The 17,968-nt window shown below is 34.8% G+C and overlaps 1 protein-coding gene across 1 annotated transcript in view; it reads right to left on the reverse strand.

The window, feature by feature from the left end:
* Positions 1-6,132, reverse strand: part of LOC145249768 (RAD50-interacting protein 1-like) — a 70,015-nt gene extending 63,883 nt beyond the window's left edge. The window contains exons 1-2 of the mRNA XM_080111692.1: positions 5,946-6,132; positions 1,478-1,719 (exon numbers count right to left, since the gene is read on the reverse strand). Of these exons, the coding sequence (XP_079967818.1) occupies positions 1,478-1,719; positions 5,946-6,095 (392 nt within the window). The 5' untranslated portion in view covers positions 6,096-6,132. The remainder of the gene's footprint in view (positions 1-1,477; positions 1,720-5,945) is intronic.
* Positions 6,133-17,968: the final 11,836 nt, after the last annotated feature.

A 17,968-nucleotide genomic window follows, 5' to 3' on the forward strand; every position in this document is an offset into this window, starting at 1 on the left:
AATAATACAGCAAAAGTGATGACAAAATTGGGGAGCAATGAATACAGAGGAAAAAGACAACAGTTTCAAAATAGATATTTATCTCTGCACATTTTAAGGGTCTTTTCATTGTTACAATTAATGATAGTAAAGTAAAAAAAAAAAACATTTTAATGGAGTTTTTAGCATGTTACAACTATAGATGTGAAAGTAAAACATTTTAATTTCATAACAAGTTAAAATATTTGCAGGACTGTTAAAATAAAATTGTTTTTCCAAACATAAAAGAGTTTTTCAGGAAGGCCATACTCTTCAAATTGGGAACCCAGCACTTGATACAGTTTGATCTCGTCCTGAGAACAAATTCTGTTTAACCCGTAGAAACGATTCTGACAGGCACTGCCACTACAGATGAAAGTGAACCTGACAGTAATGCCAACACAGGGAGGATTCCCCAATGTTTCCAAATTGAGTCCTCACCATTGGATGGATTCATATCTAAAACATTCATTCCTAGAAGAGTTCAATTCACCACATTTATTCTCATAAGATATTAATCTAAAGTTCATTTTGGCGCAAAAACACTTTTCACTCATTTTTCATTTTACTTCAATCAAAGTTCTCAAAAATCAAGGGGCGTCTTTACATTTGATCTCTAAGAGATACAGATATTTGCATGTTCCAAGAAAGTTTTCCTTTACTTCTCAAATGTGCTAGAAAACTACTCGCACCTGAGAGTATCCTGTACCTCCACAAGGCCATCAATCACCCATGCATGGAATATTATTGCCACATTTGGGCTGATGTATTTATCACTAGTCTCTCTTTCTTGGATAGGGTCCAAAAAAGAGTCTTCAATCTAATAGGTTCCACTTTGTTAATTAGGCTTCAACCCCTGTCTCATTGCTACAATGTTGCATCCCATGCCTGTTTTACAAGTATTTTAATGGAATGTGTTCTGATGATCTCATTGCACTTGCGCCCTCTCGACATACATACCACCAACAAACCCACTTAGCAACAAAATCACACCCCTTCACTGTTGGTCACTAAATGCCAGAAAGCTTTCTACTCTAATAGCTTCTTCCCTTGAACAGCTAGACTTTGGAATTCCCTTCCTGCTACCTGCTTCCATGACTGTACTTATATGCAGAAATTCAAATGTAACATAATCCAACATCTTGTTAATGTTACTTAGGCATGGTCCTAATTACATCCCCTTATGTCCAAGTAGCCATATGCCTTGTTTGGGGTGAAGGAGAGTATAAAAAAAAAAAAAAAAAAAAAAAAAAAAAAAGCCAATTTTCACAATGTAAAACAAAAATGCAGGTTTTAAAACAAGTGAAAAATACCCACAAATACTGTTCCCTAATTGATTTCTCTTGGTTTTAATTCGGCTTAAATGAATTGATAATCCAAGTCAGATTCTGTTATACAACTTACATTTGCAGTTTTCAAATAGATTCAAACAAGAACATAAAAACTTTTGATTACATACCTGAGTTCATCAATTTTGGCTATCAACCCAAAATACTGTGTATATCGACTAAGTTCATCCACTTGGTTAGTGATTTGTGTGAGTTCTTCAACGAGAGGTTTCATGGTTTTGGTGTGTTTTGCAATCTCTTCATTTAGTGTCTCCTCCTCAGCACAGAAGGACTGAACTCGCCCGTGTACAGATTCGGCATTGCTTATTGCCTTCTTGATTTCATTAGGGACCTCAGTGCTAGCAAGAGACAGCTGGAGACAACAGATGGTGGAGAAAAACACAAAAGTTATTTAATGTTTTAAATAAAAACAATCACAAAAAAAAAAAAAAGATAAAATTACATCTTTTACTTTTATAAATATAACTAGCAAGCCGCCCAACGTTTCCTGGTGATAAAATATGCATAAATATTATATTTCAATCAATACAGAAACTGAGACATGTGCATGTGAGTATTATGTTTTTTTCTAAACAGTTCACTTCTTGTAAGTAAAAAAAAAAAAAAATACTTGAGCTAAGATTGAAAACAAAAAGACAGAGAGTCAAGTTTGATAACCATTAAACCAACTTGATCTTTAAAAAGTGTTTTAAAACCTACTTATTCATAACATAAAGAATCTGTCATGTTTTCCAGCCCCGCATGCACATTCATGAAACAGTTGACAAACAGATAAAAATCAATGACTCCAGATTACCAATTTTTCAATTTTGACCCCTTAGCAGCTCTATTTTTGGATGAAAACTGATTAAAAAGTTTTCCACGTGTCTGAATACTCTTTATACCAAATTTCAAGTCTGTAGATCAAAAATTTGTTGAGGATATAGGTTGAGAAGTGTCCTCACACACATTCTCACTTTTTTCAACTGGAAATGCATGGAATACTAATTTAAAATGATAAACATTTCATTCATAACATTATCTGAAATATGAAATAAAATATACTTGTTTATATAGATATATAAGCTTTAACATTTTGGTATAATTTTTTTACAAATTTATTTATCTTTTAAATGTAAAGAAAGGAAAGAAATCAATTTGCCTTTAACTTACAATATAGAAATAGATCACAACTTATTGAAAATGCTTGCCCCTCTAAAGAAAGAAACATTTGAACACAAATGCTGAATATTTGTCCAGGAAATAAAACAATAATGCAAAACACAACTATTTACCATGTTAAGATGAATAATAATCATTGAATTAAAAAACAAATTAATAAAATGTCCTTTTTCAAAACCAATGTGCAAATTAGTTAACCTTGTAACTGTATATACATAAACAGTATATAAAAAAAGATGATGCGTGGATTGTGCAAAGTTGAATTAATTTGAAATAAGGCATTTTGACTTTATAGTTAGTGTGAGAAATAGCTCTTTCATATTTATTCATTTAGACTAGTTGAAATAGCCATTGCAGAACGAGTTCAAAATAATAAATCTCACTTGAAATAAATGCAAGGAATAAAACACCCAAATAGTTCAAAGCAATCAGAAACATTACTTTGGTAAAAAATGTGTGGATTGAAGACAGGACTTTGTTGGGGTATTTAGTTCTGTCCTACTGCAAGAACTGTGACACTAGGGTCGGAAAGTGAGATTGAAGAAGTCAGTGATCCAGAGGAGTCCTCTGACTCTGTAAATGAAGTCTGTGCAGTTCTATTGACATTCCCAGTAAGGCGCCTCAGGCGATTAGCAATAAATTAACTCCTTAAAGAGAGAAAGCAAAACCTGGGAGGGTGGACCTCCTAGAACTGCACAGAACCAACATTACACTGCAATCAACAGGGACCAGGACATTATAAGAATCGTCTAATTTCTGTTGATTTTGTATCTCAGGCCTTTGTTGGATATCTGTTGAGAAAAAGACTAGTCTTAATCAAACTGGAATCACATAAACAGGATACGCAAAGAAACAAGACTACAGGCGATTAATGAAAAAGGGAGTGTCCACACGAAGTTATATAGGTTATATACCTGAAGAGGCATAGTCACATAAAGTTTACGACACTTCATTTTTTTGTTTCAATATGTTTTGCTGTAGCCTGTGTCTGTCGCAGAGGGGAGCAACTGGTGATTAAAACAGTTGACCGTAAAGTAAAATATTAGACACAATACAAAGGAAGGTAACAGCAAAGACAAAGAAGAATGACAAACACAGAGATTTCAGTTCAAGAAGGACGGTAGGAACCATCCTTTTTTATTGACAACAAAAAATGTGAGATCGTCAGGCCAAAAAAAAAAAAAAATGAAAATAAAATAAGGATAGATTGTCAGGATAGGGAACTGAATGTCAGAGAGCACTGGAAGGTAGGTGTTAGCGGGCTGCTGAGCTGGATGCCAGTAGGCTCCTAGAGGTAAGCATCAGTGGGCTGCTGAGCAGGACATTAGAGGATATTGGAAGGGAGCATCAGCAGACTGCTGACCTGGACATCAGTGGAAGCAGTAACCGGTCATTGGTAGGCTCTAGAGTGTGTAACCTGACATTGACCAGCACTGAAAGGGGTAGCTTGACAGCTACCAGCACTGGAACTGGCAACCGGACGTTGACAGGCTCTGGTGTGGTAGCCTAACGTCAACCGGCACTGGAAGGCTGCAGGAGGCATCAAGGGCTGTTGGAAGGAACTGGAGGAGTAGGCAGGCATCTCAGAGGCTTCTCAGAGTGCAGGCAGCGAAGGATGAAAAACTTTCAGTAGGTTAGCTCTGAGAAGGGCTGTTTGTAAAAGAATTTCTGAGTTCGTTGTGGAAAAATAAATCCCTTAAAAGGGCTATTTGTGAAAAACTTTCTGAGTTTGTGGAAAAACTTTGTGTTTGAAAAACTGCTGCTCCTGCTGCTGAGAGCTTTGGCTGACCGCATCAAAGTGTTGACTCCTCGTCCCCTCAACTGTAGGTCCCAAATAATATAGATATTTGAAATAGCATGAACACTTGAAATGCAACGATTTACAAAAATAAAAAATTATAACCAAATGAAAAATAATTCACAACAAAAACGTACAATGCAATAATTTACGAGAAAATAAAAGATAAATTTGCAGATTCACATCTCCAACGAAATCTCCCCCGTCCTTAAAAAAATGAGATTCTACTTTTTCAAGGTGCTTATGTGTGAATGTTCTGAAAAACTTAGCAGAAAAAAAGGGGAGGGGGGGCAAAAATGGTATAATTTAGAATTTCATACGTAAATTTAACGTAAAATGATCCCACTTTTCCGATCATTCTAGTTTTTTGGGGGGCAGTTAAAAGATTTTTACCACTAATTTGAATGGAAGGTTGTAAAGCCACACATAACCGCTTAAAAGGGTAGAACCATCACCACCCCAAAATGCACAGGACTTATCTCTCTCTCTCTCTAGATATATATATATATATATATATTTAAAAAAAAATCAAATGCCATGAAACGTTAGAATTTTATGTTAAATTAATATATAAGAAACTATTTCTCCACTCTAAACTCTAAAATAATTGTTTTCTTTCTTCTTTTTGCAAAGTTTTTAAGGGGGTTCAAGAAAACAAAAGGTGTAGGAGTGGTGATTTGGCATAGTGTTTACACAAAGAAAGAAAACAATTGTAGATAAGGATGTTTAGTTAAATCCTCCTCACACCCATAGAACAAAAGAATGAAATTCTACATTTTAGGCGACTACATATGAACGACATGAAAATATGCATGAAAAAGAAAATTGGTTTGGAATTTAGAGTGGAGGAGCATCTCAATTGAGAGAGATGGGGGCGCACCCTAGCGACGTGTTGGAAAGTTAAACTACCGTGTTATGCTCAATTACTTCTAAATATATTGCGAAAATGATCTAAGTCAAAATTATAATTCTTTTTTAAATCAAGTTTTTAATTTTATTTTGGCAATTTTGATATAATTTTGTGGTAAATTTTTATGACGTGCCCCAGCATATTATAAATACCCCAACCTCTCTATGTTAAGAGTGGCTTTCGGAATAAACACCACCAACCTCGAAGGCCGTTCTTAACATAGGAGGGGGTATTCCGAAAGCCGTTCTTAACATGGGGTGTTTATACTATGCTGGATTGCTGGGGCAGGTCGTAAACAAAATAATTTTGTTTACAAGGTGTTCACGCGTAATTACCAAAAGTAGAATCTCATATTTTATGGAAAAGAGTAGCTGAGAGTCCTCATCTACAACTTTTCCCAAAAGAAATAAATTGCAATGTAAACAAATCACCTGTTTTTCATTTTAGAAATCCAAGTTTAAGTTTGTTTTTGATTGATCTAACGTTTTACAAAGCCATTATGGACAGCCATGCGTGCTCGTTTATATAGGCAGCTAAATTTCGATACATACCACAACTTACATAAATTATTACATTATTATTTCAACCCTTAAATAATGCCTATTTAGTATCCAAAATTATAAAACCAACCAGTGTGAAAGTGACCTCCGATAGCCGTTGTTAGTATAAAAACAAAACATAAGACGAAATAAACAAAAAAATAATTTACCTTTTTTTCCAAATCCTCCTTGAGAGTACTGAGGTCATTGTAAATTTCTTCTACCTTTCGTAGCGATTTGATGTCATCACCAAATTCCCTATTAAAATATTCAATAATGTTGTCATCAACCACGTCGTCGTCTTCACAGGGCGCCGCCATTTTAATCTGCAACGAGTAAAAATTGTGTCAACTGTCAACAAGGCCAAAGGGAGATAATTCAGAGATTTAACTGATAAAGACATTATCTCCCTTTTATAAGGGAACTAAAAACGATCCTCCATAAAGAGCATTATATCCATCTATATCTATCTATATATCTATAAAAGTGAAAGTGTCTGTCTGTCTGTCTGTCTGTCTGTGTACATTTCCCTACGCAATAACTCTGTCAATTTTTAGTCTATAGACTCGAAATTTGAAATACCGGGTACTGAGATTTGGGAAAATCGACGTGACGGGTGTAAGCCAGAAATTTGGCTGTAAGGGGTCAAATTTCAACGATTTGACCTTTAAGAACTCTACCAAACTCCTCCGACAATTTTGGGTCTAGACACTTGAAATTTTAGATATAGGTTCCTTGAACCTGGATCTAACTTAATAAAGTGATTTGAGCCCGAAACTATAAATTTTAAGGGGTTATAATAGGGGTCAAATTAAAAAAAAATTTACTCTTTTTTTTTTTTTTGCTCAGCATACACCTCCAAACACCCGGGCAACGCCGGGCTGAAATGCTAGTGTATCTATAAAAGTGAACGTGTGTGTGTACATTTCCCTACACAATAACTCTGTCAGTTTTTAGTCTACAGACTCGAAATTTAATATACAGGGTACTGAGATTTGGGAAAATCGATGTGATCGGTTTTTGGCCAGACATTTGGCGATTAAGGGGTCAAAGTTCAACGATTTGACATTTGAGAACTCTACCAAACTCCTCAGACAATTTTGGGTCTATGCACTTGAAATTTTAGATATAGGTTCCTTGGACATGGATCTAACTTAATAACTTGATTTGAGCCCAAAACAATAAATTTTAAGAGGTCAAAGTTTAAAAAATTGACCGCTTTTTTTTTTTTTTCTGCTCAACATACACCTCCAAATACCCGGGCAACGCTGGGCTGCAATGCTAGTCTATCTATATATCTATAAAAGTGAAAGTGTCTGTCTGTCTGTGTGTCTGTGTATCTGTGTATCTGTGTGTGTACATTTCCCTACGCAAAAACTCTGTCAATTTTTAGTCTACAGACTCGAAATTGGATATACTGGGTACTGAGATTTTAGAAAATCAATGTGATCGGTTTACGTCCAGAAATTTGGCTGTTAAAGGGTCAAAGTTCAACGATTTGACCTTTGAGAACTCTACCAAACTCCTCCGACAATTTTGGATCTAAACACTTGAAAGTTTAAATATAGGTTCCTTGGACATGGATCTAACTTAATAACTTGATTTGAGCCCAAAACAATAAATTTTAAGGTGTCATAATAGGGGTCAAAGTTAAAAAAAATTAACTACTGCAGTCTCTACCAAATTACTCAGACAATTTCTGGTCTAAATATTTGAAATTTTACATTTAATCTGTTTGGGTTGAAACTTTTTAGTTACCAATATATAAATGTATGTATGTCTGTTTGCATGTCTGCCTAAAACTTTCGACAGAGGTGACGGATTTTACCAAGATCAGTATCTTTTTGAAATTCGACCTTTCAGACGACAAATATCAAAAACTTTGCTAAAACCATTAATATGTTCACCTTCAACTGGGCACTTTTCTACAGAGGTAGGGCTCGCTTTTTCACCGATATTTTTGAAAGACATCCTCTCCTTTTGATTGTCTCGCCTTAATTTAAACATAAGTCACTTCCGGTTTGGCGGTGGTCGTAACAGCAAAGACGTCAGGTTTTTTTCCCCGTTCTTTTCCTCCTTCGTGGTACGGGTTCAAGCTTGCCTTCCTACTACCGCTTTTTTTTTTTTTTTTGCTCAACAAACACATCCAAACACCCGGGCTGAAATGTTAGTATATCTATAAAAGTGAAAGTGTCTGTCTGTGTATCTGTGTGCCTGTGTGTGTGTGTACATTTCCCTACGCAATAACTCTCTCGATTTTAAGTCTACAGACTCAAAATTTGATATACAGTGTACTGAGATTTGGGAAAATCAATGTGATCGGTTTTCGGCCAGAAATTTGGCTGTTAAGAGGTTAAAGTTCAACAATTTGATCTTTGAGAACTCTACCAAACTCCTCCGACAATTTTGGGTCTAAGCACTTGAAATGTTAGATATAGGTTCCTTGGACATGGATCTAACTTAATAACTTGATTTGAGCCCAAAATAATACATGTTAAGGGGTCATAATAGGGGTCAAAGTTTTAAAAAAAATTAACCACTGTGGTCTCAACCAAATTACTCAGACAATTTCTGGTCTAAATATTTGAAATTAAACATAAAGGGTATACAGATAGGGCAAGCTTTTTCATCAGTTTGGGTCGAAATTTTTTAGTTACCAATATATAAATGTATATATGTATGTCTGTTTGCATGTCTGCCTTAAACTTTTAATAGAGGCAACGGATTTTACCAAGATCAGTATCGTTTTAAAGTTCGACCTTTCAGACAACAATTATAAAAAAATTGGCTAAAAACATTAATGTCTTCACCTTCAACTGGGCACTTATCAACAGGGGGTGGGTGCTTTTTTCGCCGATATTTTTGAAAGTCATCCTCTCATTTCGATTGTCTAGCCTTAATTTAAACCTACGTCACTTCCAGTTTGGCGGTGGTCGTAACAGCATAAACGTTAGGTTTTACCCCGTTCTTTTCCTCCTTCGCAGTACGGGTTCGAGCTTGCGTTCCTACTATCACTTTTTTTTTTTTTTTTGCTCAACATACACATCCAAACAGCCGGGCAATGCCGGGCTGAAATGCTAGTATATCTATAAAAGTGAAATTATCTGTCTGTCTGTCTGTGTGTGTACATTTTCCTACCAAACTACTCTGTCAATTTTCAGTCTACAGACTCGAAATTTGACATAAGGGTATTGAGATTTGGGAAAATATCTTTAATTGATTTTAGGCCAGAAATTTGGCTGGCAAGGGGTTAAACTTCAACGATTTGACCTTTGAAAAAACTCTACCAAACACCTTTTAGGGGTCTAAACTTTTAATTTTTAAATTTTTAATTTAATTTTAGATGTAGGTTCTTTGGACATGGATCAAACTTTTTAACTTGATTTGAACTCAAAACAATAAATGTTAAGGGATCAAAATTGGGGTTAAAGTTTTTAAAATTTTCACCTCTTAGCAACTTTTGGTCTAAACACTTGAAATTTTACATAAAGTGTATTCAGACAATTTTTGGTCTAAACATTTGAAATTTTACATAAAGAGTATTTAGACATGCAGCAAGCTTTTTAATCAGTTTTTGGGTGAAAATTTAGCTGTGAAGAGGTCAAAGTTGAAAGAGTTGACCTTTGCAGACTCTACCAAACTCTTCCACCAATTTTGAGTTTAAACACTTGAAATTTTAGATGTAGGTTACCTGGACATGAGTCAAACTTTTTAATATATATATATATATGTATATATATATATATATATATAGACATATGCCGATAAAGGATAGGATTAAACTATAAATATTAATACCAATATTTATATATATATATATATATATATATATATATATATATATATATATATATATATATATATATATATATATATATATATAAAAAGACATATGCAGATAAAGTTATGAACTGTACATAGGGTTCGAGCAAAGCTGGGCTGAACTGCTAGTGTGTATTTAAAAGTCATCCGTCCTGTCACAAAGTTTCCATATTCAAACAAAAATACAAAATGGAATCGAAAATAAAAATCTATTATCGATGTATATGTTTTTCTTTTTCCTTTTCTTTTTAACTGTGGGGATTCATAAATTCCCAACTCCCAACAGGATGTTTACTCGTCAGCTGTCACAGACAAAGTGTGTAAATGCATCATTACGCATAGGCTTGATGCACCCAAAAAGAGAAAAATAATAAAAATTAATTAGCCAATAGGAGCAGGGCCGTTAAAAATAAATTTAATAACGAACTTGTCTGTGGGAGCCGGTTAAAAAGAAATAAAAGCCCAGCATTTTTGTAAATGAGAGAAAAGGGAAACAAACATCAAGAGGACAGCATACATTAGCTCAAAAAAGCTAAGCAGAGCTGACGGAAGCCGTAGTAAACGTGCATGAACAATCGAGGCCCAAGTTGTTCAACAGACTTATTGGTGCTGCAACTATGGCAGGAAAACCATCACTTACCTACAGGAACTGATGCCGACGGCCAGTAAAATAGGTATTGAGAAGGAATTTTTGCAGCACAAATTCATACAGGTGCTGCCCACTGAAATAACTCCAGTTATAGCAGTGGTTAAAAATGCTTCTATATACGAATTGGGTACCTTGGTGGACGAAATAGTTCCATTTCTGAAAGCAAAAATATGCACATGTGACCACACCACCATCTCTGAGAGCAAATAGACACACAGATTCCACCAGCGCTACCCCAAGGACAAATTATAACATAAGACCTTTATATGAGGACCAAAAACCTCAAATATGTCATGGACACCTGTACTTTGTCGATAAATCAAGGACCTGCAAACCATGGTGTAAATGGACACAGAAATCAACTTGCAAGATGATACCCACATCAAGATCAGCCTCACCTGCCAGACAAGCTAGCCTGCAAGCTTTGAAAAACTTATAATGCGAGTTGAAGCAGCGACTGACAACTCGCAGCTATTTAAGTTTGCAACAAAAATTGAACAAAAACAATAAGCTTCATCATAGACAGGGGTGCCTCTGTAACAATATTACCACACAATTTGGTACCCAGTCTAACCATCAATTCCACACCTGTGCATCTCTCAGCAGCAAATAGGGAGACTATAAAATGCTTTAGGGAAATGAAGTTGGACATTGTTATTTCAGGCCTACGTTGATCACACCCTTGAACTGTTGAAATCACAGACACTATTAACTTTCTTCTAGGAGCAGACTTTTTTTGCCACTATGGCCATATCCTAAACTGCAGTGATAGTAAACTGATAGATGAAACAACACGCCGTTATGTGCAAGGTGGACGGATCACAACCTGCATTCAAAATATAACAGTGAACAACTATGAAAGGATGCAGTATGTCCTTCAAAAATTTCCCAAACTCATTAGATCATGCACTGAACAACCTCTAGTATCTAACACAAGAGTAACTCACGTCATCGACACTGGAGATAATGCCTCAACTTATGCCAAGTTGTCAAAACTGTCTGAAGAGAAATATGAGGCAGCAAAGCAGGAGTTCACAGAACTTTTAAAAGCTGGCATAATAACACCTTCACAATTTCCATGGTCCTCACCAATCCACTTAGTTCCAAAATCAACTACAGGGAAATAGAGAGTGTGTGGTGACTTCAGACAACTCAACCACCTGACAAAACCAGATAGATACCCAATCCCAAATATCAACAGTCTCGGATCCAAGCTTTTTGAGAAGTTATTTTCTAAGATCAACCTATTACAGGCCTATCATGAAATTCCTATTCAAGAGGCTGATATTAAAAAATCTGCAGTGATAACCCCATTTGGCCTTTTCGAATATTTATTCATGCCATTTGGATTGCAAGATAGCAGTTTGACTTTCCAAAGATTTATGGACAGCATATTCATGGATGTTAGCTGTGTTTTTGTATATATCGATGATGTTCTAGTGTTTTCCAAGTCAGAAGAACAACACCACAGTGACCTCGAAAAAGTTATCTCACTTCTTGAGGAAAATAATCTTAAATTCTCTGTCAACAAATGCCAATTTTATAAAAGCCACATTGTAGTTTTGGGCTACAATGTAAGTTCTGAAAGATTTAAGCCAACAGCATAGAAAGATGGAGATATTAAAACCTTCCCAGAACCAACAGACTCTAAACCACTTCAATGATTCCTGGGAATGGTGAATTTTTGCAGAAAATTAATCCCACAGACTGCAGATGTACTACTGCCTTTGACTGAAGCCATTAAACCCAACCCTGCAGCTAAAAAAATGGAATTAAACGAAAAGGAAGCATTTATCAAAATAAAAGACATCCTTGCCAAAATATCTGCATTAACACACCCTGATCCACATGCCACACAATACCACCTAGTCACAGATAGCTCCAATTATGCTGTAGGTGCAGCACTGCACCAAATATTAAATGGTGAATCAATCCCTATTGGATTCTACTTGCGAAAGCTATCGGAAAGCCAAAAGTACTCCAGTTTTAACAGAGAACTATTAGTAGCATACCAAGCAGTCTTGCATTTTAAACCACAGATAGAAGGTAGAAATATTACCCTGTTAACAGACCATAAGCCATTATCTCTAGCATTAAAAAAAAAACACCAATGAAATCCAATATACAACATACAAAAATACTTCAGGAGACACAGAATCTCAAATACAGGATGCCCAAAACACACCACAAGAAAATACTGTAATACATTCAGGCAGATGTGTTTGTTTTGCAAAACACAATGATCATATTTCCTACAATTAAAGTTATAACAAAATTTCACCTTCCTGCGAAAAAAAAAAAAAAAAATCTCATAATAGCAAGAAGCCTAAACACATCCCACCAGTTACGAGTACTCTCACCCGAGGTTCTTGCAATAGCTTCACTATTTTGGGCGACGATGTATTGTGGGGGATCATAAACTCCCAACTGGATATTTACCCTTCAGCTGTCACAGACAAAGTGGGTAAACGCATCACTAGGCTTAACGCACCCATCCGGTCAAAACGAGAAAAATAATAAAAACTAATTTGCCAATAGGAGTGGAGCCTAGTAAAAATAAATTTAACGTGCCTGTGGGAGCTAGTTAAAAAGGGATAAAAGCCCAGCATTTTTGTTAATGAGAGAGAAGGGAAACAAACACGAAGAGGACAACATACAGGTGCAGTCAGAAGAGAAGTCAGCCTGCTTTCAATGTTGAAGCCAGCAAACACTTCGCCTTATGACTACTACTAAACCAACAAAAAGGAATAAGTACACTTTACAAACATTCTTTTCCTTTTTCCCTGCTTATTCTAACGGCTAATTTTGTACTATTGTAAAAGCTGACAACACATAAAAATGAACCTTTTTGAACACGCATATTCAATCTAGTTTTTTGTTGATGATAAAAGTTATTCAAACCTTAAATACTCATAGTTTTTGTGTTAAATGGAGTTTTATTTGATGCTTTTCTTATGTTGTTATAATTACAAAAAAAACCTTTCCAATTTAGAACATGTTTTTTCATTCTTTATTATTTTCTTCCTTATTTCTTTACGTGGATGAGAGTTTTCTTCTTTCGTTCATAACATATTTAATATTTTTAGCATTTGGTATCTAGAGCCAGCAACTCCCTTACCTCCCATGCTGTGTTATTTTTTATATCCACCAATTTGGAAAAAAAATTAACTTTAAATAAAAAGTTCCTTGTTATTGGAGATCCTAATCTGTCACTTTGTTTATGTAGACAAAGTTTTTGATTTGTCAGCATGTGATATAGTTCTTTAATTAAGTTGTTACCTTGTTTTTTTTTCCATTATTTTAATATTTTTTCCACAGTACTTCGATTGTGGTTGATTGATTTGTAGATTTGCAGTCCAGACAGAAAGCTTTCAAGCACCCACAAAAAAAAAAATTAGTGATAGGGCCAAATTGCACACCCTCAAAATTTGGGATTTCCCTAATTTCGTGGTGTAATTTGATTGGCTTGGAGATTTTCCACCCTGACCACACACCTTACTATATAGTGCTAGCGCTGCGCGAATTTAGTCAGTTTTGAGGCAGTGTCCAGCGAGAGTTTGTGCGCAGAACTTGAAGTAGCCACACCGTTCCCTGAAGATGTAACCCCTCCTCCAAACCCATCTGACGCTGTCTGTGAAGAGAAGAGAGATTTGAGACTTTTAAAAACTTATTAAGAACTGAACCATATATCTGTAAAAAGACCTGGTATATATTTGTGAAGTTGAATAGACTTCATGTGTCTGTTTTTCTTTTGTCTGCGGCTTCAATATTCGCTTTCAGCATACAGGATTCAATGTAACGACCCTCTGAGAAGAACCAGACAGTCTGAGCCGAAGTTTCTGAGACAACAGGGGTCCTTGCGAACTTCATAAGAGAGGGGGTGTTACAGAATGTTGTTCCCCTATCTGGGCTGGTATATCAACTATTACTTTATTGGATAGGGTGAAAAAAGAGTCCTCAATCTACCAGGGTTGCATTGCCAACCAAACACCAACCTTCGGCCCATTGCCACAGTGTTGCCTATTTGTGCTTGTTGTACAAGTACTTTAATTAAATTGTTCCCCGATGATCTTGTTACACTAGTGCCTCCTCAATGTAAATACCCCCCAAAGCAACCATATCCCATGCTATCACTGTAGAAACACCCTGATGCCAGAGAATCTTTTATTGTAATATTAGTAGGCTGCGTGGTGTTGCCCGGTCGTAAGATATACTTAAATATATTTTAATTTATGCAGATTACATATTTATTATTATAGAGACAATAATTTATCGATTATTATATACCTAATATATAGTAGTGAGATCAAAACTAAAAAAATATATGTATGACTTGAATCATATGAGTTAGAATCGAATCCAAAACATACAACTCTCCACCTTCATTCCGTAACCTCTAAGCCATGCCCATATATATATATGTACATATAAAATATATATATATATATATATATACATACACACGCATATATATATATATATATATATATATATATATATATATATATATATATATATATATATATATATATTAGTCTTGGGAATCGGAATTGGGAATCAATAAAATCAACAAATTTGGGGGTATTGGAATTGGAAAAATTGGTGGCTATTTTCCGATGCCAAAACGATTCCTTTGATTGTCTTTTTTTATTTGATTTTATTGAAATCAAAATCTTCCATTGCTGGTAATAAAATAATAAATATTTATTGATTTTATAATACCAGTGAAGCTAAAATCCATAAATCATCCGCCACAAGTATAATTTTACGTTCACGAAAATATCTGCATATTTAACATGTTTTCTTAATGGAAATTGAGGAAAATAACAACTCTATAGTTAAATATTTAGAAATTTATAAAGAATCAGAATCGGTAATTGTATAGGAATCAGGTATTTGATACGGAATTGCTAATTGTATTGGAATCAGGAAAAATATTGGAATCGTCCCATCATATATCTATACTCCTATAAATTCGTTTTTCTTTTGTGTGTATTGATGTTCATATTAAAAAAAACTTTTTGTACTTATTTAAAAAGAAAATACAATTTTCTTATATATGGTTTGTGAAATTGCATTCATCTGCAAAAGATCTACCTAATTTGCATATTCTTTAAAACATTCATTTTAATTAATTCCCTATTAGTTGTTTCGGTTTTCTAATGGGATAATCATCTTTTGTTAACTATTACGTGTAATTATATTCATGCAGATATTCTACATGATTTATACTTGCATAATATTTGCGTAAAATGTTTATAGTTAACACAAAATTGTTTCCATATATATTTATGTATACGTATATAGTTTTGTTTACCAAATTTTGCCTACCGAACTCCTCCTAGAGTTTTTGGTCTACAGACATGAAACTTCATATATAAGGTATTTGAATCCATGTGAAACTTTATATTTGTGTTTTAGCCCGGAATAATCGGTGCAAAAGTGTGAAAATTAAAAAAAATGAAATTTGCCAGGTGACGGTCAAACACCGGCATTATCAATGCATACCATAGTAGCTATTGGTTCATGTTTTAATTTTTAGCCTTGCAGTAAACATGTTTTTATAGCCCAGTCATTGATGGCAGAGGCAAAATAAATTGCGAGCTGAACGTTTTGGTTTCGATTCTCAGTGGTGGCACATGAGTCTTTTTTTATACATTTTTAAATCATTACTATATATTGCATCCAATCTCTCTCTCTCTCTCTCTCTCTCTCTCTCTCTCTCTATACATATATATATATATATATATAAGTGAAATTGTCTGTCTGTCTTTTCTCTGGTTGGTTGGTTGTTTTTGTTTCAGGTTATTTAATGCCAAATCCAAATATTTTGAAGAAAAAATTTTTAATAGAATATATTTGTTTTCAAGTCGGTTTCTATTTAACCCATAGTTGGGACCCTAACAGGTACTACCACTCTGGGTCAGAGTGGACCTGGGAGCAATGACAATTAAGGGGTGGCTCCACACTCTCCAAAGTCCGCAAGCTGGGGCCTCACCACTGGATATAGTTTAAGGTCAGATCCAGGACCTGTCTTTTCTCTATGGTAGTTAAGGAAGACTTATGCAGAAAGGAATTACTTTACATATTCACACATTTTAATATATACATATGCACATAACCTTATGAACAGTACATATGGCCCGAGCAAAGCCGGGCGGAAGTGCTAGTATATCTATAAAAGTGAACGTGTCTGTGTATCTGTCTGTCCGTGTCTCTGTTTGTCTGTCTGTATGTGTACATTTCCCTACGCAATAACTCTGTCAATTTTTAGTCTACGGACTCGAAATTGGATATACAGGTTACTGAGATTTGGGAAAATCGATGTGATTGGTTTTTGGCAAGAAATTTGGCGATTAAGGGGTCAAAGTTCAACGATTTGACCTTTGAGAACTCTACCAAACTCCTCTGACAATTTTGGGTCTAAACACTTGAAATTTTAGATATAGGTTTCTTGGACATGGATCTAACTTAATAACTGGATTTGAGCCTAAAACAATAAATTTTAAGGGGTTATAATAGGAGTCAAAGTTAAAAAAATTGACCGCTTTTTTTTTTTTTGCTCAACATACACCTCCAAATACCCAGGCAATGCTGGCCACCCATGCTAATATATATATATATATATATATATATATATATATATATATATATATATATATATAGAATAAATGATTTTTTCTAGTTTCTATTTTTACCCCCCTCAAATTGCCGACCCCTGATATGGGCCGCTTGTAAAAATAGGGACACATTTTTCTGATTCTGATACCTTCAAAAGTTCTGATTTTTTACAACCTTTTCGGCAAAAACATTCCGATTTTTTTGTTAGCTTTTATTTAGTTTTTTTATTTTCTATTTTTAACCTCTCAAAATGCTGCCCCTGACGTGTGCTGCTCATAAAACAGGGACACATTTTTCTGATTCTGATATCTCTAAAAGTTTCGATATTTGACAACCTTTTTGGCATAAAATTTCAAACTTTTTGTTCACTTTCATTCATTTCTTATTTTTTTTTACCCTCTCAAAATGCCGCCCCCTGGAATGTGCCGCCCAGGGCGGACCTCCCAACCCCCACCCCACCCTTGCTATGCCACTACTCCATCCTTAAATTTTCATAGGAGCATAGCCTCTATGCCAAAATCACTTGTATCTGCAGTTACAATTAATTCCTTTTTTCGGATGATAGAGTGCTAAAGCTATATCTGATAATAAACACTTTTCTATTTTATTAAATGCATTATCGCATTCTCTCGTCCAGCACCACTTCTTATTTTTACTCAACAATTTAATCAATAGCGTTTTCAATTTGTGCATATTAGGAATATATGTATTGTGGTAGTTTGCTAAACTAAGAAATGATTTTAGTTTAGTTGCATTATTTGGAATAGGGGGTTTGTATTACTGTACACATAGATTCGAAAAAGTTGTCAAAAAACAAATATAGAACAAATAAATGTTATCAAAGGCAAGATAAGTTACTTTTCTACCTAACTGGATATATTTTTTGTGTTTTTATTCAGTGTAACATGTTTATTCAGCTCGAAAAACATGCAGTGTTTACCGATGTATTGGAAAATTCAAAATGGCAGCCGACTCTCTCTCGGAGAGGGTACGTTTGGGAAAAGGTATTATAAATAATAAACTAGACAAAATACTGTTAGAAAACAACCGAATATATGTCAACTTATATCACGGTAACATATATTGAGCGAATTTCTAACT

Source organism: Euprymna scolopes, chromosome 28 (genome assembly GCF_053919585.1).
Source record: "Euprymna scolopes isolate OS-2025 chromosome 28, ASM5391958v1, whole genome shotgun sequence".
Lineage (NCBI taxonomy): Eukaryota > Metazoa > Mollusca > Cephalopoda > Sepiida > Sepiolidae > Euprymna > Euprymna scolopes.